Below are 23,077 nucleotides of genomic sequence, written 5' to 3'. Positions count from 1 at the left end.
AAGTATTGCAAAAAGTAATCAAGCAATAAATCAATTTGGAAAAGTATGCAATGTTCAGGAAAATCCCTGGAACCAATTTATGGACAAAATAATATGCTTTACCTAGATGGATTCATATACCCCAAGACTAAAGTTCTAAGGTCAAAGGCCATATAATATAGGTCACAGTGACTTGATTTTGGTGTGTGACACACCATCCAAATTAGGCAGACCTATAAACCAGGTGTGAAGTCTCAATGTCTTATAGTACAGTAGATATAGCTTACACAGAATATTGTGTGGAACGATGGGTAGACTAACGGACAAACATGTCACAAGACTTCTCCCTTCACTCCATGAGTAACAACCTCCCCCAAACTCGGGTACTAACAAGCATATTACATACTCCAATAGATATCTAGACATTTAGGTTATTGGTTGTTCAAGATTTGTTTAACCTTTTTTGCCTTGTGACCTTGACTGAAGGTCAAGGTCATTTATTTCAACAAACTTCCCAGAACCAATATAAGGTGTATACTTACCGCTCCATATGACTATGGGAGGTACTCAGTATAAAGGATATTGTTGAGAATATATTAATATATACAGAGATAATTGACCAATCGCCAGGTGTAATATAGCCACGCCTCGCGCTCACAAACGAACGTGTTTCTATTCAATGTCCAAGCAAACATTGTAGCACACACAATACAAAATACAAAGTCACGTGCGGTTTGATTGACAGCTGGCGATCCGTCAATTTACTAATGTACCAAACACTAAAGCCAGCTGCTTTTTAGGCAGGTGTTGATCCGAACTTTTAACCACCATTATTAAGATTCAAGGTAATATCATTATACCATTGTCAATATAGGCTACCTATATCATCTGGGGAATATGAAGCTACATGTACTAATTAGCCTATTAATTACCATATTTGACCCCATAAGCACCCATGGCCTTTGAAAAATTGAAAAAAAAGAAAAAGAAAAGTTGCTTATATAAGACAAAATTATAGTAAACCTGTACACTCCTGGCAATTGAAATTAAGGCGCTTATAGGACATGGGCGCTTATTGGGTCGAATACGATAATATATAATTGACTCATATCTCTGCTTCAATGACATAATTACAAATATTAAATTTAATACCTATTACTCATACTTAATGTCTGTAAAAAGTCCAACACCGACTTAAACTTTAGAAATCATTTCCTTCCTTTGTAATGTCTATTACAGAATTATACACAGGCCCATTATAATACGACCCAGTACACTTTAATCTGGTATAATCTCATGTATGAAACTCCGGTAATCAATAGTCGACAAAATAATCCTTAATATGTGGTGTTTTATATATCCCCTGACAAAAAATCTATAGGCTATGGCTGCAGATCAAGATTTAAATGCAGTAGGTATAGAGGGATTTATATCTGATTGGAGGTGTGTAATTACAGGTATATAGGTATATTGTATGGGTAGTTTACACATTTGACTGGAACCGGATCTGTATAAACTTACAACACATATGTAATGTAAGGCTTTAGTGTGGAGACAATATCCAGTAAAACAATAGGATTTAAATAGTTGTTCATCACTAACAACGGGAATCAGGGGCAGACAACTCTAAATATGCATCAAACCGTATATGTTGATTCCGGTTTATCCCTGTTCAAGGATATACACAGAACCTGAGGCTGCATGCCGAGTTTGAGGTGACTATGACAGCTCACAGTGTGGATATGTGGGTAAGTGATTTTACCTTTCAGCAAAATTTGTACAGCAACTTTACATGATCCCAAGGTACACTGTACTAAATATAGATCTTGGTAGTCAGCAAAACAGCTTTATAACTTACAGTGCCTGATATTTTGGATAATTTATTTGAAATACCAAATCAGATAGAATACGTAAATCCACTATTCACCATTGTCCCTTATGATTCATTCATGCAATCAGTTGAGTTTTTGTTCCAAGCTTGGAATCAGATGCTTTCATGTTACACTAAACATCATAAGTCAATTGTTTTCATGTCAAAATATATCTACTGTGCCTATAAACACAATCCCTCTAGTGCATCTTGAGAAAAAGCTGAAATGTTAAAGTTACCAAAAGTTACCAATGGTCCACAACAAAAAATGACGAAATGAGATGTAGGTTCCAAACACTTAAATCAGGTCAAACTAGCTAAAGCCAATGCTAATCAAACTCCCTACGTTTCCATGTTAACTGTAGTTGAAACATTTGATATACATACATTTGTCATATTATAGATATCCATATGTTCCAACAATTGACTAGGTTTTAACAAAATAGATCCAAAAATAATTGTCATTTAACAATAAACCTGTATATTGACCCAATTACCATGACAATCAAAATTTGGAAAAAAGAAAACACCGATGTACATCTAGACATGACCCCATTGATCCCGGCCGATCTAGTAGCTTAGAGTGGAGTTGTCCGTATGTTTCTCTACAGATGGACAGACGGACAGACATTCAAGCTAATTCCAGTATATCTCTCGCTGACTTTGTAGTTAAGGAGAAGTAGAGGTTTGAATGAAACATAATCTTACATGACACATGCTGCGGTGCGCTATGAGAGGAAGCATGATGTCAATGACGAGAGGAAGCATGATATCAATAGGTCATGGTCAGATACTTTAAAGCATTAGAATAAAAAAAATATCAATAATACCTTAATTTCACCTATATACAGTAATGTTACTTAGAGCATTCATCAAAGTCATGTCCATGTTTTTGCAAATGAAAAGCCAATTAAATTATCTTTAACTCCTTCACATACATGGGCATTTAATTGCTTGATAGAGAGATTCCTTTTAAAAGTTAAATGTGATATGTAATATATCCCTACGGTGAGCACAAAAGTTTTAACTTTTTATAGATTGTGTTAAATGTCAGTTAATCAATATAGTCCTTACAGGAAATCTAATCAGGCATGTTAACGTTATCTACCTACAAATCAATTACACGGTGCCACTTTAATATCTGGGACATGTAATGCAAAATCATAAAAAGGTAATAAATCAAACACAGGAACAACGTGCTGATGGGTCTATTATCTCCCCAATTATGGTAAATATAGAAACATATACAATAACAAACTTGTCATGGATGCAAGGTTGGGTTTTTTGTTTGCTTTGTTATCTTTTCAATAATGATTATGTTTCCATTACAGGAATACTGAAAACATGCCAGGAACAACTCAATAGAAATGCTGGAGATGGACATCCTAAACAGAAGCAGACACTGTAAATGGCAATACTTAACTCTTTACAAAAAGTGTGGAAACTGTTATTTTCATTCCTCCTTGGATTACTGAGAAGATATTCTGAAGAAATTCTGAATAACGGATGATTTACCATAACCATATTGAGATTTCCGATTATTGTATCACAATTTGTGGATAAAACTTTATACTGCTTCATATCAAACAAATTCACTGATTTGCTTAGAAGCAACAATACTGAACCCCTTGATTCATTATCAAAAGCTTTAACGAGGAAAAGTGTTATGCCTAAGCTTTACTTCTAAAATATAATAAACGTGTGTTCTAAGAGTAAGAGTCCTCATGCGTCTACTAGACATGGATTCGCGGGAGAAAGTCACGCTACAGAACTGTCGGAACTGTCTGGTGGAAGATCTGGACCCAACCAAGACTTTCCTACATCAGCTACGCTGCTGCAATGTCCTTACAGAGGATCAGGTGGAGAGGGTGGAGGTAGGTAGGGAAGGGTCGGGAGAGGATCAGGTGGAGAGGGTGGAGGTAGGTAAGGGCAAGGGTCGGGAGGGAGGCCAGGATGGGGGGGTGTGGGGGGAAAGGAGGGGGGGGGGGAGGCTAGCTTAGGGATGGGAAAGGGGTGGAGGTGGGGATAGTGAAGGTAGGTAGGGGCAAGGGTGGGGAGAGGCTAGGATGGGGGTGTTGGGGAAAGATGGGGGAGAGGCTAGCTTAGGGAGGAAGGGTGGAGAGGGGGATAGTGAAGAGGATGGTAGGGGCAAGTGGAAAGGACAGGATGGGGAGGGAAAGAGGGGAGAGGCTAGCTTTGGGAGGGAAAGGGTGGAGGTGGGGAAGTAGGGTAGGTAGTAGGGGCAAGGGTGGAGAGAGGCCAGGATGGGGGAGTGGGGGAAAAGCAGGGGGAGAGGCTAGCTTAGGAGGGGAAAGGGGTGGAGGTGGGGATAGTGGAGGTAGGTAGGGGTGGCAAGGGTGGGGAGAGGCTAGGATGGGGGGTGTGGGGGAAAGGAGGGGGAGAGGCTAGCTAGTTAGGTAGGGGAAAGGAGTAAAGGTGGGGATAGTAAAGGTAATGGCAAGGGTGGGGAGAGGCCAGGAGGGGTGGGGAAAAAGTCGGGAAGGTGGGGGTATAGGTAGGAGCAATAGTGGAGAGTTGGGAGGGGATAGAGTCGGGAAGAGGCGGGTAAAGGGCGAAGAAGGGGTTAGGGAAGGGGTGGAGGGATATGGGTAGGAAAGCTTGGACGGGTTGGATGAGGCAAGGAGGGAAGGTGTAGAGAAAAGTGGAAGACAAGACTATAAGATGAAATGGAAAATCCATCAGAGGTTGCTGAGAAAGGATGGAGAGATAGGCAGCAATGAAGAATGAGGCAAGAAGAGGAAGAGAGAGAGAGAAAGGTTAATAACAAAGGGACTCATCTGTGCTGTGAATCAGGTTGAAATTGAGGATCGAGGTAGGTAACGGTAGAGATAGAGAGAGGGTAGGAGATGCTGGGGAAAGCCAGGATGGGAGAGGAGAGATGACAAGTGGGGATGGAAAAGCCAGGATGGAGAGGAGAAAAGCCAGGATGGGAGAGGAGAGATACAAAGAAGGGTTGGAATAGCAAGGGAGGGAAGAGGGAAAGGAAGAGAAAGCCAACCAAGTATGAAAGAAGGACAGGGTGGATCTGAACAAAAAAATGAATAAAAGGTGTGTAGGGTGAAGTTTAGAGGCAAGGATGTGTAAGGAGCCAAATTTGAGGGTAATTAAGTTGGGATAAGTAGGAGCAGAGGAAGATAAAGAAAGATGGTGTGGGAGAGAAATGATGTGAAGCATATCAAGGTATTGGATTGGGGAAGGCCAGAAAGACAGCGGTAGGGGATATTAGGAAGCTGTCAGCAGTAAGAGGGAAGGGTGGAGGTAAATAGGAGCAGAAGAGGAGGATATGGCATGAGACAAGGAGCGTGACAGCATTAGTTAGTCAGAGAGAATGGCTTTGATTTTGTAACCTGACTAAATTCTACTGAATTCCTGTGATTCCAGAAACAAGTGACACGTCAGGACAAGGTGACGACCCTGATGGAGATTCTGCCCCGCCGCGGACCTCGGGCATTCCGACAGTTTGTTCAGGTTCTACGATGTGACTACCAATGGATCAGTGAAAAGATGGAGACGGAGCTCAACATACAGGATTGTAAGTACCTAATAATGATCTATAGTAACAGGAATACCAGCAATGGGAGCTTTTTGAATGAAAAACTCTACCGAATGAGCCAAAGAAACATGCTCCATCAGCTGAGTGACACAGATCGTATTTAACACTACGTACAAACCACACTGACCCACTCCTTTTACACTAGCATTGGCTAGTTCAGGTTCTGTCCTTTCAATTTATATGGCATTGCAACTTGTTTGGAGAATCAAAATGCGACATTTCTTATATTGTGTATATCATGTAATTATCCCTGTATGAAAATGTAAAGTAGAAATGAAGATGATGGTGTGCTGTATCGAAATACTTCTATTCTGATCTAAAAAGCAAACATTATACAGATATGGGGATGATGTGCTTAACCCATTATGGGCTAGTTGAAAATGTAAATACAAGAGGCCCAGAGGGCCTGTATCGCTCACCTGGTTTTTTGTTAGTAATTATCACAAGACTCTGACAATTAGAAAAATAAGCAAAATTGACTCCCAAAGTTTAATTTTGAATCACAACCATACAATGATGCTATTGATACCATACAAATATGCTATCCAATACATAGGTTCAGAGACAAAGTAATTTATATGAAAGTAGTAGCCTAATTGACCTTTTGGACCTCGCATCTATTGCTGTCTAAGGCCCCGGGGGTCAGCCCTATCATTTGTACAATTTCAAATCCCAACCCTATAAGAATGCTACCATTGCATTATAAGTGCTCTTCCATTCTTAGTTGCAGAGAAGAAGTCGTTTATATGGAAATAGCTAAATTAACCCCTTTTGACCCCACCCTTCAGGCCCCCGGGGGGGGTCAGCCCCATCATTTGCACAATTTGGAATCCCCACCCTATAAGGATGCTACCATTGCATTATGGGTGCTATACCATGCTTAGTTTCAGAGAAGAAGTCGTTTATATGGAAATAGCCAAATTGGCCCCTTTTGACCCCACCCCTCAGGCCTCCGGGGGGTCAGCCCCATCATTTGTACAATTTTGAATCCCCACCCTATAAGGATGCGTCCATTGCATTATGGGTGCTATACCATGCTTAGTTGCAGAGAAGAAGTCGTTTATATGGAAATAGCCAAATTGGCCCCTTTTGACCCCGCCCCTCAGGCCCCCAGGAGGTCAGCCCCATCATTTGTACAATTTTCAATCCCCACCCTATAAGGATGCGTCCATTGCATTATAGGTGCTATCCCATGCTTGGTTTCAGAGAAGAAGTCGTTTATATGGAAATAGCCAAATTGGCCCCTTTTGACCCCGCCCCTCAGGCCCCGAGGAGGTCAGCCCCATCATTTGTACAATTTTGAATCCCCACCCTATAAGGATGCGTCCATTGCATTATGGGTGCTATCCCATGCTTGGTTTCAGAGAAGAAGTCGTTTATATGGAAATAGCCAAATTGGCCCCTTTTGACCCCGCCCCTCAGGCCCCCAGGAGGTCAGCCCCATCATTTGTACAATTTTCAATCCCCACCCTATAAGGATGCGTCCATTGCATTATAGGTGCTATCCCATGCTTGGTTTCAGAGAAGAAGTCGTTTATATGGAAATAGCCAAATTGGCCCCTTTTGACCCCGCCCCTCAGGCCCCCAGGAGGTCAGCCCCATCATTTGTACAATTTTGAATCCCCACCCTATAAGGATGCGTCCATTGCATTATGGGTGCTATCCCATGCTTGGTTTCAGAGAAGAAGTCGTTTATATGGAAATAGCCAAATTGACCCCTTTTGACCCCGCCCCTCAGGCCCCAGGGGGGTCAGCCCCATCATTTGTACAATTTTGAATCCCCACCCTATAAGGATGCTACCATTGCATTATGGGTGCTATCCCATGCTTGGTTTCAGAGAAGAAGTCGTTTATATGGAAATAGCCAAATTGACCCCTTTTGGCCCCGCCCCTCAGGCCCCCGGGGGATCAGTCCCATCATTTGTACAATTTTCAGTTAGTAGCCCATAAGGATGCTATCAGTCAAATTTTGTTGAAATCCGACCAGCAGTTATGGAGAAGAAGTCGATTGTTCACGGACGACGGACGCTGCGGTATCCCATAAGCTCACCTCGGTCCTTCGGACCAGGTGAGCTAATAATGAGATATAGAGGTTTTCCTAACAAGTGACTATTGTTTATCATATTTATCAAAGTTAATTAACTTTCACATTTTGAATCAATAAATAAGAAATCAATTACATTTCAAACCATTAAATGGAAACTTTTTTTTTCTTTTCCACATGCAGATACCCAGAAAATCCGGACAGCTGTTGAGGAGAGGATGAGAGTGAATGGAGAAATTCTCCGTGACAAAGATTACATACTAAAAGTGTTGTCCGAGACTATCATTCCCATAGTGCTTCAGGAAGTATCATTTATTTCTCCCTCCGGGAGCCCCTCAGAGGCCCTGGATCAACCTCTCAAAGACATCATATCAGAGCATCTGATGCCCCTTCTAAAGGGGCCAAACACGGGGAAACTCAAATTAGATTCACTCCACTATGAAATTCTCTTGACAAAAATTTCAGACTTGCTGGATGACTTAGGAAAACGGTGCTGTAAGTCTCTTGGTTTAGAAAGTGAGGATGATACATACTCGGAACATTCATTACCACAACTCATCGAGAAACGATTCGCAGACATGAAAGTGGAAGTGCTTGCCATGAAAAAGGAAGCAAAGAAAACGAAAAAGATTGAAGAGAAACTGGTCGCAGAAAATGCTAAATTTAAAGTTGAAACAAAGACATTAAAAGACGAAGTTAAGAAATTAAAATCTGATCACCAATCCAGCAAACAAGAATGTAAAAAATTAAAAGATGAGTTAAAGAAATCAAAGACAGAAAGCGAAAAGTTGCGACAGGAAGTTAACAATTTAAAAGAATTGCTGGACAGTAATGGTATAGACTTGAGAATTTCATCAGAATTTTTAGGGACATAAGAAATGTCATTCTCGATTTTTTTTATAAAATATTTTGTACTTAATCATCAAGTGTTTTGTCTTTTTAATACTTCAAATATATATTTGTTAAAACTATGTTAACTCTTTCTGTACCGTTGTTGAGAGGGTTTTACTCACCTTATCCCCCATTGTCAACTATAGTGGATCAGACTTTCTTCGCAATAAATCAAAGTTTTATGATCAGTTTTACAATGCACTGATATACTTAGTGTGTAAGTATAACACAAGTATTCTGGGTGCCAATAAATCTTTATTTCAAACAGTATACCTTTCTTCCCAAGAGAGGAATAACGTTAATCAAACAAACTTTATTCTGATCAAAAAAATGTTAGCTTCTGGTACTCTTTCACTATAGATTGCTTTATATCTATAAAAACATACATTTTTATTCTTGCAGGTTTAAAATAATCAAAAAAAATGTTTGCACCAAGTTTTGAAGTACATTTTTTATATATGCTGCTAAAAAATTGACTATTGCTGTTATTTATGAGAATGAAGTACCCGGGTATTGTACAGGTGTATCTACCTACGTCACTGGAAAAACACAGTCCGTTCTAGGTATATCACACCACACTACTCCTTCATTGGATAACCAAATACAATATGACAGGGCCTTATTTCTGGGGATTAGAAAGTCTTATCCGTAACATAGTGGCCGACATTAACAAAGCCAAAGTAAACCTCACCAGGGTCTGGTCAGGATCGACCATAGAAATCCTCGCTGATCTCAGGTCAAGGAAACATTGAGTATACTTAGAAATGTCTATATGTTAGACACTTCAACCTAGTCTACAGAAGCTTTGAAAATATTTACTTAAATTTAGTAAATCGCATTAACTTCCTGGTAAAGAAACATATGAAAAGTATTAAATTATGCTACTGACATTGAAAAGTTTTTACACTTGCTCCAGCATCAATGACATTAATGGACACACCTCAATTACTTTAATTTTTGTTTTGTCTGCAGCGTTATAAATGTAAAAGTTTCAGTGTTCGTCACCGATATGCAACTTAACCTCGTATAGTGGATATTTATTGGTTCGTCAACTCTGTGGTTCCGTCTCGACTTCTACTGGCTAGGTCTACAGGTCAACGGACGACAACACAATTCATAAAGTTCAACATTTTATTATAGACAATACACAATGGCTAAACATACAGATGAAATACAGAACATTACACAATATTTACAAAAACGCATTTCACCAGCGAGACAACATAGCCAAGACAACACAGGCCTAAGCTGAGCAACTACACCGCACACTATATTTTAATATTACCGACTCCAACGACCACCCTTCTCCCGACCCCCGGGTTCACTATATTAACATTTACCACATTTTAAATACTGCCTAGCGCTGTCTATATGGAATACAGCCACCCAACCCGGAGTAATTTTGAGGACTACGGCCGAAAAATCCTGCATGATATCGGGATAATTACCTTGAAGAGAGAGAGAGAGAGAGAGAGAATGGAGCTGACCAGCTACAGAAAAGCTTCCGTCAGATCTCGCTATACTAAGCTAAAACACCTGGCTATATACCCAAATTTAAAAATATGCCATGAACAGCACGTGCTCAAGCTATACAGGTGAGCAGACTAGGTATCAAAAACAACAGCCAATCAAAATTTACATAAGTATGAACTGTAAACGGGATTCCCAATCAGGAAAATCCCAATAACAAATGGAGTCTCGATCACAACACATGGTTTGTCACACAGGACATAACAAAAACACGTAAGTATGGATAAATCCAATACTTTTACATAAACAATTAGAAGGAGTGTTTGGTTTGGTTAATTAGGCTTAACCTCCGATAAACAGTCAGGGTCACTTAATAATAACAGCCTCCCATGTATGTAAAGTGTTGTGATGTGTGAATGTCTGTATGTTTTGGGAGGTTGTGGTATGTTTGTGTTGTGGTGTGTGAATGTCTGTATGTTTTGGGAGGCTGTGGTATATTTGTGTTGTGGTGTGTGAATGTCTGTATGTTTTGGGAGGCTGTGGTATATTTGTGTTGTGGTGTGTGAATGGTCTGTTTATGTTTTGGGAGGCTGTCTGTGGTATATTTGTGTTGTGGTTTGTGAATGTCTATATTTTGGGAGGCTGTGGTATATTTGTGTTGTGGTTTGTGAATGTCTATGTTTTGGGAGGCTGTGGTATATTTGTGTTGTGGTTTGTGAATGTCTATGTTTTGGGAGGCTGTGGTATATTTGTGTTGTGGTTTGTGAATGTCTATGTTTTGGGAGGCTGTGGTATATTTGTGTTGTGGTTTGTGAATGCCTATGTTTTGGGAGGCTGTGGTATATTTGTGTTGTGGTTTGTGAATGTCTATATTTTGGGAGGCTGTGGTATATTTGTGTTGTGGTTTGTGAATGTCTATTGTTTTGGGAGGCTGTGGTATATTTGTGTTGTGTATGTGAATGTCTGTATGTTTTGGGAGGCTGTGGTATATTTGTGTTGTGGTTTGTGAATGTCTGTATGTTTTGGGAGGCTGTGGTATATTTGTGTTGTGGTGTGTGAATGTCTGTATGTTTTGGGAGGCTGTGGTATATTTGTGTTGTGGTGTCTGAACGTCTAATGTTTTGGGAGGCTGTGGTATATTTGTGTTGTGGTGTCTGAACGTCTAATGTTTTGGGAGGCTGTGGTATATTTGTGTTGTGGTGTCTGAACGTCTAATGTTTTGGGAGGCTGTGGTATATTTGTGTTGTGGTGTCTGAACGTCTAATGTTTTGGGAGGCTGTGGTATATTTGTATTGTGGTGTCTGAACGTCTAATGTTTTGGGAGGCTGTGGTATATTTGTGTTGTGGTGTCTGAACGTCTAATGTTTTGGGAGGCTGTGGTATATTTGTGTTGTGGTGTCTGAACGTCTAATGTTTTGGGAGGCTGTGGTATATTTGTGTTGTGGTGTCTGAACGTCTAATGTTTTGGGAGGCTGTGGTATATTTGTGTTGTGGTGTCTGAACATCTAATGTTTTGGGAGGCTGTGGTATCTTTGTGCTGTCTCTCCTTAAATAGCGAACTCTGCCCCTTCAATCAGTGCTATCTCACTGAAACATCACACCCAGCCCAATTATACTGACAACGGGCAAACCAAAATCAGACTTTAATAAATTAGCAAAGCTAAATCACCAGAATGAAAGCCTTATAGATCTAGAGTAACTTTATCAAATCCTACTTTTTGAATCTCAAACTGAACAGGACCATGGTAAAACAGTAACTGTTCAGGATTTTGTCAATTTAAGGTGACTAGCTTTTTTGCATATTAAAGAGTTATCTCCCTTGTGACCCCAAGGTAAAGTGCTTCCACCCCTATTTGTTTAAGACAGTCAATGACAGCAATTATTTATCCATGTATATGCAACATGACAGTGTAACAACTGAGAAGTCACCCTTCCATGAGCTAAATTACGCTTGATAATCACCATTCTATTGTAAAGCCACAATGCAGCTAATATTGCTTTACTGGTCTAAAGGTACAGCTGAATTGTCCATATCCGTGATTCATTACAATCATAAAACAGTTAAGCAACACATCTATTACATGATATGATTTTGAGGTCAACATCAGGATTTATTATCACTGGAAAGAAATGATTATTACCTTGTCGAGGTTAAAAGTTCTTTTGATCATTTTTCAATAACAGAAGTTATGAGAATGAAAGAAAATTTATGACTTACTATATACATATCAAAACAGAACATACATCAGATCATTAAGGTTATATCCGGCTCAGCATATAATACTGACCTACAATTTCTACCTACAATTAAGGTTTTAACTTTACAATAGAGGATAAGTCAATATCACAATCAGATTATAAATTCTATTATAGAAGATTAGCCAATCCCTTGAAAAAAACAATTCAACATACAACTAAAGAACAATAGAATTAAACAACCAGCAGACAATACATAACCAATTAGTAAACAATAGAATTAATTAACCAGTTAGACAATGCATATTTGGCCTAGAGAATCAAAAAAGATACAAAACCTTAGTGCAGGACCAAAGGTGATGATATTTCAATGACATAAGAACTAAATAGGGAATTCCTTTGGGTATCTATTTAACAAAAGCAATTGAAGTTCCTATTTATGATCAACCAGAATCAGATTGGTTTATTCTTCATCTACATGACATGTGGCAAATACTTTTATTTTAAATTATAAGCTAATTGACGTTACAGAATACAGAAACCTCTGTTAGAGACCTAGCAATAGAACTGGTTTACTAATCAAACTCTCAACCTGTCCGATCCAGCTCTTAAAATGAATTTTTTTCTCTAACTCAGAGGTATACAATTCACCAGAGTTACACAGATTTGCATACCTATATTTATCTTAAGATTTTCAAGTTCAAAGATCAAAGTTAAAATCTTTCTTTAGTGGGTCAGTTTATGCTAATTAAATTTGATATATAATGATTACATGTATGTGATGTGTCCACATTACACCTCCTCTGACAATGACTTAGCAGATTTGTGTCTTTGCTTTGTCATTGTCTATAGAAAACATCTTCCTGATATTCCGCCAAACATTAAGAATTCTGGTATTATCATAATGATATGCACAGGTTAAATATTCTAGTGACATCTTTTTAAGATAGGTAGGAGCTACTGTATCTGGTTTGGTTCAAATCTTGTTTAATTCTACAAAGACTAAATCTAAATTTTAAAGAATCCACTTAATTCAGTCACCCCTGAAATTATATAATGAACTGTTCCAGTTTTCGTTTTGGGAAATTTCAAATGATTCATCGGGAGTGAATAAATTAACAATGGCCTTTGATAAAAACTATTATGTAGGTCTCCCAAGAAATGTATCTGTACTTGCATGTGGTGAAAGCTGATGTACTCTGGAGGCTGTGCATTAAATTCATGCCAATACTGTCTTCTTGTGATAGCAGGGTTAAAGCATATTTCAACAAGAGATCCCAGAGTGAGATCCCAAATTTGAGAGAGATCCCTTCTGTACTTTCTGAGAAATAGCCGTAACAAACTTTAACTATCAAAATCCAAGATGGTGGCCTGACGGCCATCTTGTTAACCGATCAGTCCCAAATTGCAATATGGGCCATAGGGGAATCTACATATGAAATTTGAGAAAAATCTCTTCAGGCCTTTCTGAGAAATAGCAGTAACAAGAAATGTTAACGGACGGAAGGATGAACGATGGACCACAGATGAAAAGCGTACTTTACCGAAGGGTAATGGCAAAGACAATGAGCAGCACACCCCAACAGGTCATATCATACTGACAACAGACACTTTAAAAGTACCTGTTGACCCTATGGTTACACATGATTGCACATAGTATGTCTTGGGAAAGGGGAAAACCAAGGTAGAATTTTCCTTACTAGGACAAATGATAAAGTCATTAATGCCAAATGTCAGTTTGTGTTGTTCAATGTTAGGAATAACAAGAACAGGAGGCCAACTTACAACCCCCTCACTGCTATGTAGAAAGTTTCATCGAAATAGGACCTTTATTTGACCCAATATGTGCCCAGGCCTCTTAAAAATTGAAAAGATAAGGGGGCGTTTAATAGAACCAAATTTGGTTAGCCTGTCATAGATTATTTTTGTAACTTTTTTATTTTTCAAAAAGACATGTTCATATAATAATATCATTATCATCAGCATCATCACCATCATCATCATCAACATCATAATCATTAAACTCATCATTGCCTCATCTTAATCATCATCATCATCACCATAAACGTCATCAACATTCATCATCGTCATAATCACTCATCAACAACATGTAATTCATCATCATCATCATCCATCATCCTCATCCACCTTCATAACCATCAAACATTGTCATCTTCATCATCATCATTGTCCATATAATAATCATCATAACCCTCGCCTTCAAACTCATCATCCAACAACAAGAACATCATCATCATCATATCAAATAAATCTTCATCTTCATCTACATAAAACAACAGCAATATTATCATCACCATCAGAAACCATATTTTTTATATTTCAGTCTGCATTTAATTCAAGGTCAATGAAAGTGAGGCCTCAAAAAGGGGGTAAGAACATTTAGAGGAATGGAGGTGCTTATTTGCAAATTTAAATACAAATTTAAATACGTATGCCAGACTGGCCCATTTCTCAGCACAGGCATCTGTTTCTTTATTTTTAACAAACTTATGTCTATAAACCATGTGAATTTCTTAAGAAATAATATACTGATAAATGGAGAAAATCCCAACCAATCATTGCTGATGTTCCTTTTTACATGCATCTAAAAATCTCAGAGATCCATTTTGGGATTTAAAAGTAAAATACATGCCCTAAATGATAATGATATATATCATAGTAAATTTGTCAGTTCTAAAATGGTCCCTTTTATTGTAGACCAGATATCTGTCTGACTATAATCTGGATATGATAGGAAGTTCTTGCTGTCAATTACAATTTATTTCAAGCCAAAAAAACTTACGGAGAATGGTACCAAAGTTTTTCTCCTTTTAATACTCATATAAAGGACCAAAGTTTTCCTGATGGCTTTGTGAAAGTAAACAAAGAACATGTAATATATATTCTTTAGGCAGCCTACTAAAAGTTATTGTCTAACACTTACAGCTTTCATAAAGACTTTTAACAAGACAGCCTCTCGAGTGGGGGCTCTTCTATTATACGGGATCATTTTCAGATTCATGATTAAGTTGTAAGAGAGGAGAGTAACTGTCATCATATGACAGTCGTTGACAATTAAGGTGTCGGAGAAACATGTTCACTGTTAATAATGTTAGCACCGACTGTGCCAAAGTCTTAAGTGACTTAACCACTTCTTTAGCTCTCAGATATAGGGTGACATCATATCTATAAATAGATATTTAGACGATAGGTATGCTTGTGCTGTTGTGTACAGGTGTAACCACTCAATATAACAAGTTTTAACCAATCATAAGCGTCTATGGGGATTTTAACTTCTGGATCTCGGAACACACACAGACGGGTGATACAAAATGGTGACTTAACCTGAAGATACCTTAATTAATTTCATCAATAATTAACTTGACAATTAAGGTAAGCTTTTTAGAATTGTATTTTACAGTAATAGTTTAATTTTCACTTCAACATTTTATAATTTTCTTTAGCTGTCTGGTAAAGATAAATTTTCTATAGTATACTAATGTGTATATATCCATTGACCTACTAATACAAACTGTGTATTGGATTATATCCAATTGTATCATAAGCTAATCATCCTTAAAAAAACTTCCCATCAGAATGGAACAGATTTACATTTCAAAAATCGTAGAAAAAAAATATACCTGCATATTAACTCTCACCTTTGGAACAATTCTGCCATTTCATTTTTTTATATCTTATTTGTATTCTTTTTTTATTTATTTATTTATTTATTTATTTATTATTTATTCAATTATTTTTGTTTGTGAGAGGGGGAGGAGGGGGGGGGGTACGAGGAAGTGGTATTGATTTATTACCTTGCATTCGTGTATTTTTATTTCATATTCATCCATCAATATCGGTAATTCTATTTCATTTATAACCATTATTTAATCTATCTATTTTTATTTCATTTTTTGTTGCTTTATCCAGAGTGCAGGTCTAAATTGCGTTTTCAATGTAATTATATAAGCTTACTTATCATTTCCATCTTTACAGAAAACATTTACATATGGAAATTTTAGCAAATTAATATTACATCATTATCATATGAAGGTTTATTTTTGAGACTTGTGTAATGAAATAAATCCAAAATTACCATTAAATTCTGATAAATTTGTTGAGTAAAGCATGGCACATTGTCAGGAGGATTTAGGGCTGTAAAAATCAAATAATTTATCATGGGGGCAAAATTAAATTTTACACCCAACAAAGCACAGAGAATAAATGAATTAATTGAATTAAGAATTTGAAATAACCCTTTACAGACTAAACGAAGAAATGATACACATTAACAGTTTATTTTAAAATCTGATAAGGATATTAACATAATTATACGATTTTATTTTGCATGTTGTCAGGAAGTAATCTAAGTAAACATTATTTCTCAATATAAGCACATGAAATAATATAAAAGTTTGGAGGTGTGATATTTTATATATCCTTGTGTGTTGCCGATGCAGTTTTATTGTCACAAGTGTATTAACATCAATTTCAGGTTCTATTACATGTAGCTGATGGTTGACATTTCAGGTTCTATTACATGTAGCTGATGGTTGACATTTCAGGTTCTATTACATGTAGCTGGTGGTTGACATAACACTACTAGTGACTGAATTAATAGGTTCTTAATCATGGTACAAGATGTGGGACTTATCTTATTTCATTGCAATGCAATTATATTAGCAAATGGAAATTCTAATTGCTTATTATGACTGATTCTAAAAATAGAAACATTGGATATGAGGTCAATATTTCTAAATACTAACTTTCTTATGACAGTTGTCTATATATTCCATAAGAACTGGACATTTTTAGATATTAAATAATGTATATGAGGTCAATATTTCAAAAAGTTAACATTTTTATGACAGTTTTCTATATATTTCAATAAGAACTGGGCATTTTTAGATATTAGATAATGGATATGAGGTCAATATTTCAAAATATTAACCTTCTTATGACAATTGTCTATATATATTCCAATAAGAACTGGGCATTTTTAGATATCAAATAATGGATATGAGGTCAATATTTCAAAATATAAACCTTCTTTTGACAATTGTCTATATAAACCAATAAGAACTTTTTAAGATATCAAGGAGACACTTACATATGATTTGATATCTGTTGCAGCACCATGAATGAGGCAGAGAGATTTGCGATCAATAAACTCCTAAAAGATCTGGAGCGTAGCTTATCATTGACACAGTCCTTCTTGAGACAGTTCATCGACAAAAACATACTGAAACTGGAGGACAAGAATAATATCATGGTAAGTAAAGAGTATTTGTATACAACAGATTTATCTGCCCTTGATTGTGATGTCATGTGTTTCCAATCGTATAACGTCAGGAGTTTTCGTGAAAAAGAAAACGTGATCACACATTCCCCAGACTCCCACTGCTGAACAAGACCAAATAATGGGAGTCTGGTCAGGTTCGTGTTAGAATTTTGCACGCTGAAATGGTAAACAAACATGGACTTCACAAAGAACAGAATACATCTGAATTTTCGATAAGCCATAATTTGAAACTGCACAAAACTGATATACAAATCGGCACAGACTCTTCTTCAGAGTGTGAAGATTCAAGGTGAAGATTCTTTGTTTCACATTCCCATTGCCTCTAAATACTAAACTTATCCAGCTTAAAGAAATGAGACGTCAATAACTTGAGGATTCATTATGTGAGGGAACCTTTGTGATCAACTTAAACATTTGTATTCCCGTGTATCAATATTATGATATCATTTTTAAAACTTATTTTCTCTCACTTTCAGAAACAGAACAAGCAGTATGACCAGATCAGAAAATTCCTGATGTATATTCAGAAAGTCCCTGGAGCATTTCTCTTCCTTGTGGAAGTTTTGAAAAAAGACAGAAGTTGTCGCTACATCGCTTGTCAACTTGTAGATATCAAGAAAAAGCGTGAACGCTACTTGTGTGATCAGAGGCAGAAGAAACAGGAGAGACAACACATGAAGGCCCAGGACACACTATCGCATCAAATTAGTGGTCGCTTAGCGATGGTTGTCAACGGCGCAAAAATCCCAGGCATTGAGGTGCTTCCTTTTGAAGTCCAAGTAAATGAACATGGAAAGTTGATAGACAAACTAGAAACAGTTAAAAAGGAGCTAGACTACCAGGAAGGTCCAAAGGAGCACCTTTCTCTTCCTCAGTTGATAGAGAGAAAATCCCGTCGACTTGAGAAACGTGCCAATGAAGAGGCACAGCGAGCGTCAAAGGCTCAGAAAGAAGCAAAGGAATACAAGTGTAAATATGAGGAGTTGAAATACGAGTGCGAGAAACAGAAGATTGAACTCGCAAAAGAAAAAGAAAATATGAAAGTCTGGCAACAGCGAAGTCGCGAGGAAGCTAAAATTGAGAGTGATAATAGAGTCCAGAAAATCAAAGAAGAGAACATCAAAAAACAGAAAAAGGAAAAGGAACAATGGGAGGAGATGAGATGCAAAGAAAAAATGAAAACAAACATCGAGCTACATGAGTTAAAAAAGAAATACGAAAACCTGAAGAAGTTTTGCACTTGTCGAGTGCCAAAGCGTGACTTTGGAGCCCAAATATCAGTTGACTTTGATGATGACACAGACTTTAATGTTTACAATCATCCATTTGACCTTGATCATGTCCACACTCCAAGAGACATTGACAGAGACGGCTGCAGATTCAGTCAACCCCAGCCCCACAACCAGCAGGACTACGTCGTGGAGGAGGAGCGCTCTCCGTCTGAGAGTTCTTCACATTCTACTAATCATTCAACCATATCCAATATGAATCTGCAAGACAACCATGGTGATAAGCCGACTTACGTCATCGTCTCCAAAGTTAAAACTTTAAATGTTATACAGGGTTGAATCTCCCTAGGTTCTAACTGACGGATATGCAGCAATTTACCTGCAAGTTAAGGATCAACTCAATATTTTCACAATTCAGAGCTTGATTTTGACCTTCAGACACCGGGTAAATGACTCCTCAAGGTCTTGCCAACAGATTTGCCAACCCTTGTCAACATATGTGATCAACATAACTTGGTATCTTCCACTGTTACATCCAAATGGATTAAGATTCAGGAATACAGTACCCTTACCATGTGTGTATCAATTGTGGATTATCTCATGTGATATGGTGTTAGCATGATCATTCATTAGGATGTCAAGGTCAAGATTTGCAATTTTGAGTTTGATCGTCAAGTTAAGATTTGTAATTTTGAGTTTGATCCTCAAGTTAAGATTTGCAATTTTGAGTTTAATCATCAAGTTAAATATTTGTAAATCGTCAAGTTAAGATTTGCAATTTTGAGTTTGATTGTCAAGTTATGATTTGCAATTTTGAGTTTAATCTTCAAGGTCAAGATTTGTAATTTTTAGTTTAATCATCAGGTTAAATATTTGTACTTTTGAGTTTTATTATTCATTTGTATGTCAAGGTCAAGATTTGTAATTTTGAGATTGATCATTCATTTGTACATCAAGGTCAAGATTTGTGATTTTGATTATATATAATCATTCATTTGTATGTCAAGATTTGTAATTTTGAGTTTAATCGTCAAGGTCAAGATTTGTAATTTTGAGTTTTATCATTCATTTGTATGTCAAGGCTAAGATTTGTAATTTTGAGTTTAATACTTGATTTGTATGTCAAGGTTAAGATTTGTGATTTTGGGATTAATCGTTCATGTGTATGTCAAGATTTGTAAATTTGAGTTTAATCCATCATTTGTATGTCAAGGTTAAATATTTGTAATTTTGAGTTTAATTATTCATTTGTACGTTAAGGTGAAGATTTGTGCAAGACCATGGCCTTAATCATTTAGTTTGAATGTTGTGTTGTACAGTATTCCTCAAAAAACTACAAATAATTTCATCAGTTCCTATGAAATTAGCATGTGAAATTCAAACATATCTTATTCATATTAAAACTTGCTTTTTCAGACTATAATTTCCCGACAATGGCAATATTATTATTAATTCTACACAAAAATAACTTCAATATTGAAAATGGTTTTGTTTTGAATTTGCAAATAACATGACGTTATTATTTATATCATCATTATATTTCTCCATTGTAATTATCTCACTCGCTTGAATAGAGTTTTTTAATGTTTATGCAGTTATTATTGATGCCTATTTTATTTGTTACTGTATCGCTGCAATTAGCACCCACCCAGGGTGCTTAAAAATTTGTAACAAGGGAGTTGAAAGGGGGAAGGAGGGGTGTTGCTTATTAGTGAGCCGTGTAAGTTGTAGACGAAAAAATATTAGTCATATTTTAAGTTTATCTGTATTTATGTCACATCAATCTGTTACAGTAAATATGCCTTGCTACCTGTCAGACACATTATTACATGTTATTGTAATATATGGGATACAATGCTGATGTTATAGGCATCACATGTTGTAAACCATCGTATGAGGATGGTTATACCAAACTTCAACGCCTTCTCCAGAAGAGGGGAGGAGCTCGGGCGCTTACTGAGGGGGAGGGGTGATAATTACGACGAATATGGTATTTTATGATGCTTTCTGATGTTGTATATTTAATGTTACTTCCCCTTTTGCCTTTCTAAATCAAAATGTACTGACTGTGCCAAATATGTTTGATATATACCTGCAGTGATTGTGTTTTTGAGACAGTTATCTACTCTTGCTTGGGATTAGTCACCTGGTATTGATTATAGTTTTGCCATTCATTTTTTCATCGAAAACGTCTTTGTTAATCAGTGAGAAAATCAATAAATTTTCAACACAAAATTTCATCTCGACCTGAAAGAACTAATTTCCATATTTCATCAGCATACATGTATTTTAATACCATTTCGTTCAGCTGTTACGTCAACCAATCTATGTCTTAACTTACATCATTGACTTGTTTAAAAGCAAGTTTTGTTAATTTATAATATTAATTTATTCATTGCCTTCTTTGTTGCTTTAATTTATTCTGTTAAAAAATCCTGATTGTTGAATTACCATTATTGGTTGTTGTTGTTTTTTTTACTTTCTTGTTTTCTGTTTTTCCTCAAAAGAGGTCATTTTATGAAATAACCATTTTTATTTGGCATATTATTGCAATTTTCACCTAATTCTTAAAGTATATATTTCATTAAGACTCGATCTGTTCACAAAACAAATATTTCATTTTTTCAGAGAATAACCATTAGCCTGGTGCTCTCAAACTTATATGTACCTATATTCAATGTCATAGCTACAACATGCAAAGTCATATGCAGTACCTAAACAATTTGTTAACAAATGTATGATTTAATTTTAAAAAAAAATAAATAAAAGTTGATAATTTTGTTTCCAATGATGCAATTTACAAAAAAGTTGCTCCTGTTTTATTTTCATGCGAACACATTATCTTTTATCATTTTCAAATAAGAAACTAATGAAGAAACTTCACAAGAAAGAAATGTATCATATTATTAATTCAGTTACTTGATTTTCTGTTTTTGTTTTTCTTTACCGTTTTGTTATATCTTAATTTTATTTTTGGTTACTTATTTATAAATTGTCAACTTGAATCTTAAGCTTTATTTTATTTCATAATTAGATTTCTTTCCACCTTTTTTTCCACCTATTTATAGTCATATACCATTTATTTTCATTAAGTTTTTAATTTAAGAATCATCAGGAGTTAATAATTATTCATAAAACTTGTATTGCTATTCTTTCAAGAAAATTAAAGCAATTCTTGAACCATTAAATATTGCATCCAATGTACAAGATTTGAATTTGATTGATATATCACATTTTTAAACATTATCATCTAATAAAGAATAGCAACACTAGTTTTTTTTAATTATTATTTTTTAAGTTAAATTCAAAATACAATGATCTATCTCTATCACAGAACCACCAAACAACAAACAACATATCTTAACTAGTCCAAGGGAGATAACTATTCACCAACCACTCTGGCAGTAATACATGGCAGTAATACATATCACTGCCTATAAGACATCCAACAGTCAAAGGGAGATAATATCACACTATCTAATAAATCAATCACCAAATAAGGATTAAACATTTCAAACTGAACTCCTTATTTACCCAAGTATTATTTGATGAAATGTATAAGTTTCTGTAAATTTCTGTATCAATAAATGTTTTATTATGACTTTATTTAGAGCTATTTGAGTGAGATATTCATCATATATCCATCCCATCCCCAGACTTTATTGATTAATTGTGGTAGATTTCTGGCATCAGCTACATGCATTAGCTTTTAATTAGTTGACAGATCTTGTAGCCTTAATTTCAAATTTTAAATAATACATTACCTGTACTGCAAAAATGGCAAATAGAGTTCAAAATATACTTGAATTGATATGACTATACTAATTCTCATAAGAAATTATAAAGTATATGCCTATATCAGTTGTTTTTTGCTTAACTCTGATAACAACTCTGTTCAAGCTAGCAACAAATGTATCATAAACAGAGGAACAGTTCTTTGTATTTATAAAGAATCCAAGAAAACAATCCCTATTAAAGGAAACTAAGATTGACTTTGTTTTCATTTGTTTTTAATCCAATTATCAGTCAAAACACATTACTCAGCTATCTATGTACCTACCTCCTGTCTATATACCTACCACCTATCTATGTAACTACCTCCTGTCTATGTAACTACCTCCTGTCTATATAACTACCTCCTGTCTGTACCACCTGTCTATGTAACTACCACCTGTCTATGTAACTACCACCTGTCTATATAACTACCACCTGTCTATGTAACTACCACCTGTCTATATAACTACCACCTGTCTATGTAACTACCACCTGTCTATGTAACTACCACCTGTCTATATAACTACCACCTGTCTATATAACTACCACCTGTCTATATAACTACCACCTGTCTATATAACTACCACCTGTCTATATAACTACCTCCTGTCTATATAACTACCTGTCTATATAACTACCACCTGTCTATATAACTACCACCTGTCTATGTAACTACCACCTGTCTATATAACTACCACCTGTCTATGTAACTACCTCCTGTCTATATAACTACCACCTGTCTATGTAA

At 36.3% G+C, this 23,077-nt stretch overlaps 3 protein-coding genes across 4 annotated transcripts in view; 2 read left to right on the top strand and 1 right to left on the bottom strand.

Annotated features, from left to right (window-relative positions):
- Positions 1 to 23,077, bottom strand: part of LOC138308790 (myosin heavy chain, cardiac muscle isoform-like) — a 144,618-nt gene that overhangs the window by 106,111 nt on the left and 15,430 nt on the right. The gene's annotated exons all lie outside the window — the stretch shown is intronic.
- Positions 1,188 to 8,386, top strand: LOC138309434 (M protein, serotype 5-like). Of its 2 annotated transcripts, XM_069250628.1 has the most exons (4): positions 1,188 to 1,727; positions 3,181 to 3,723; positions 5,252 to 5,402; positions 7,651 to 8,386. In XM_069250628.1, the coding sequence occupies exons 2-4, from the start codon at positions 3,574 to 3,576 to the stop codon at positions 8,340 to 8,342; spliced, it is 993 nt and encodes a 330-aa protein (XP_069106729.1). In that variant the 5' UTR covers positions 1,188 to 1,727; positions 3,181 to 3,573; the 3' UTR covers positions 8,343 to 8,386. The 2 variants fall into 2 exon arrangements, with proteins under 2 accessions (XP_069106729.1, XP_069106730.1); XM_069250629.1 differs by lacking the exons at positions 1,188 to 1,727; positions 3,181 to 3,723 and adding an exon at positions 4,467 to 4,682.
- Positions 15,052 to 21,323, top strand: LOC138309141 (uncharacterized). Its single transcript, XM_069250291.1, has 3 exons — positions 15,052 to 15,417; positions 17,158 to 17,296; positions 17,803 to 21,323. Exons 2-3 carry the CDS (start codon positions 17,162 to 17,164, stop codon positions 18,892 to 18,894), a joined length of 1,227 nt encoding a protein of 408 aa, XP_069106392.1. The 5' UTR covers positions 15,052 to 15,417; positions 17,158 to 17,161; the 3' UTR covers positions 18,895 to 21,323.

The sequence above is a fragment of the Argopecten irradians genome, chromosome 15, assembly GCF_041381155.1.
Source record: "Argopecten irradians isolate NY chromosome 15, Ai_NY, whole genome shotgun sequence".
In the NCBI taxonomy this organism is placed as follows: Eukaryota; Metazoa; Mollusca; class Bivalvia; order Pectinida; family Pectinidae; genus Argopecten; species Argopecten irradians.
The sequence above is the reverse complement of the archived record's forward strand: the minus strand, read 5'-3'. Positions and strand labels throughout refer to the sequence as shown.

Coding starts and splice junctions, on each gene's coding strand:
- LOC138309434 (XM_069250628.1), top strand. CDS start 3,574: ATGCGTCTACTAGACATGGATTCGCGGGAGAAAGTCACGCTACAGAAC. Junction 3,724..5,251: donor ATCAGGTGGAGAGGGTGGAG/GTAGGTAGGGAA, acceptor CTGTGATTCCAG/AAACAAGTGACACGTCAGGA. Junction 5,403..7,650: donor GGAGCTCAACATACAGGATT/GTAAGTACCTAA, acceptor TTCCACATGCAG/ATACCCAGAAAATCCGGACA.
- LOC138309141 (XM_069250291.1), top strand. CDS start 17,162: ATGAATGAGGCAGAGAGATTTGCGATCAATAAACTCCTAAAAGATCTG. Junction 17,297..17,802: donor AGGACAAGAATAATATCATG/GTAAGTAAAGAG, acceptor TCTCACTTTCAG/AAACAGAACAAGCAGTATGA.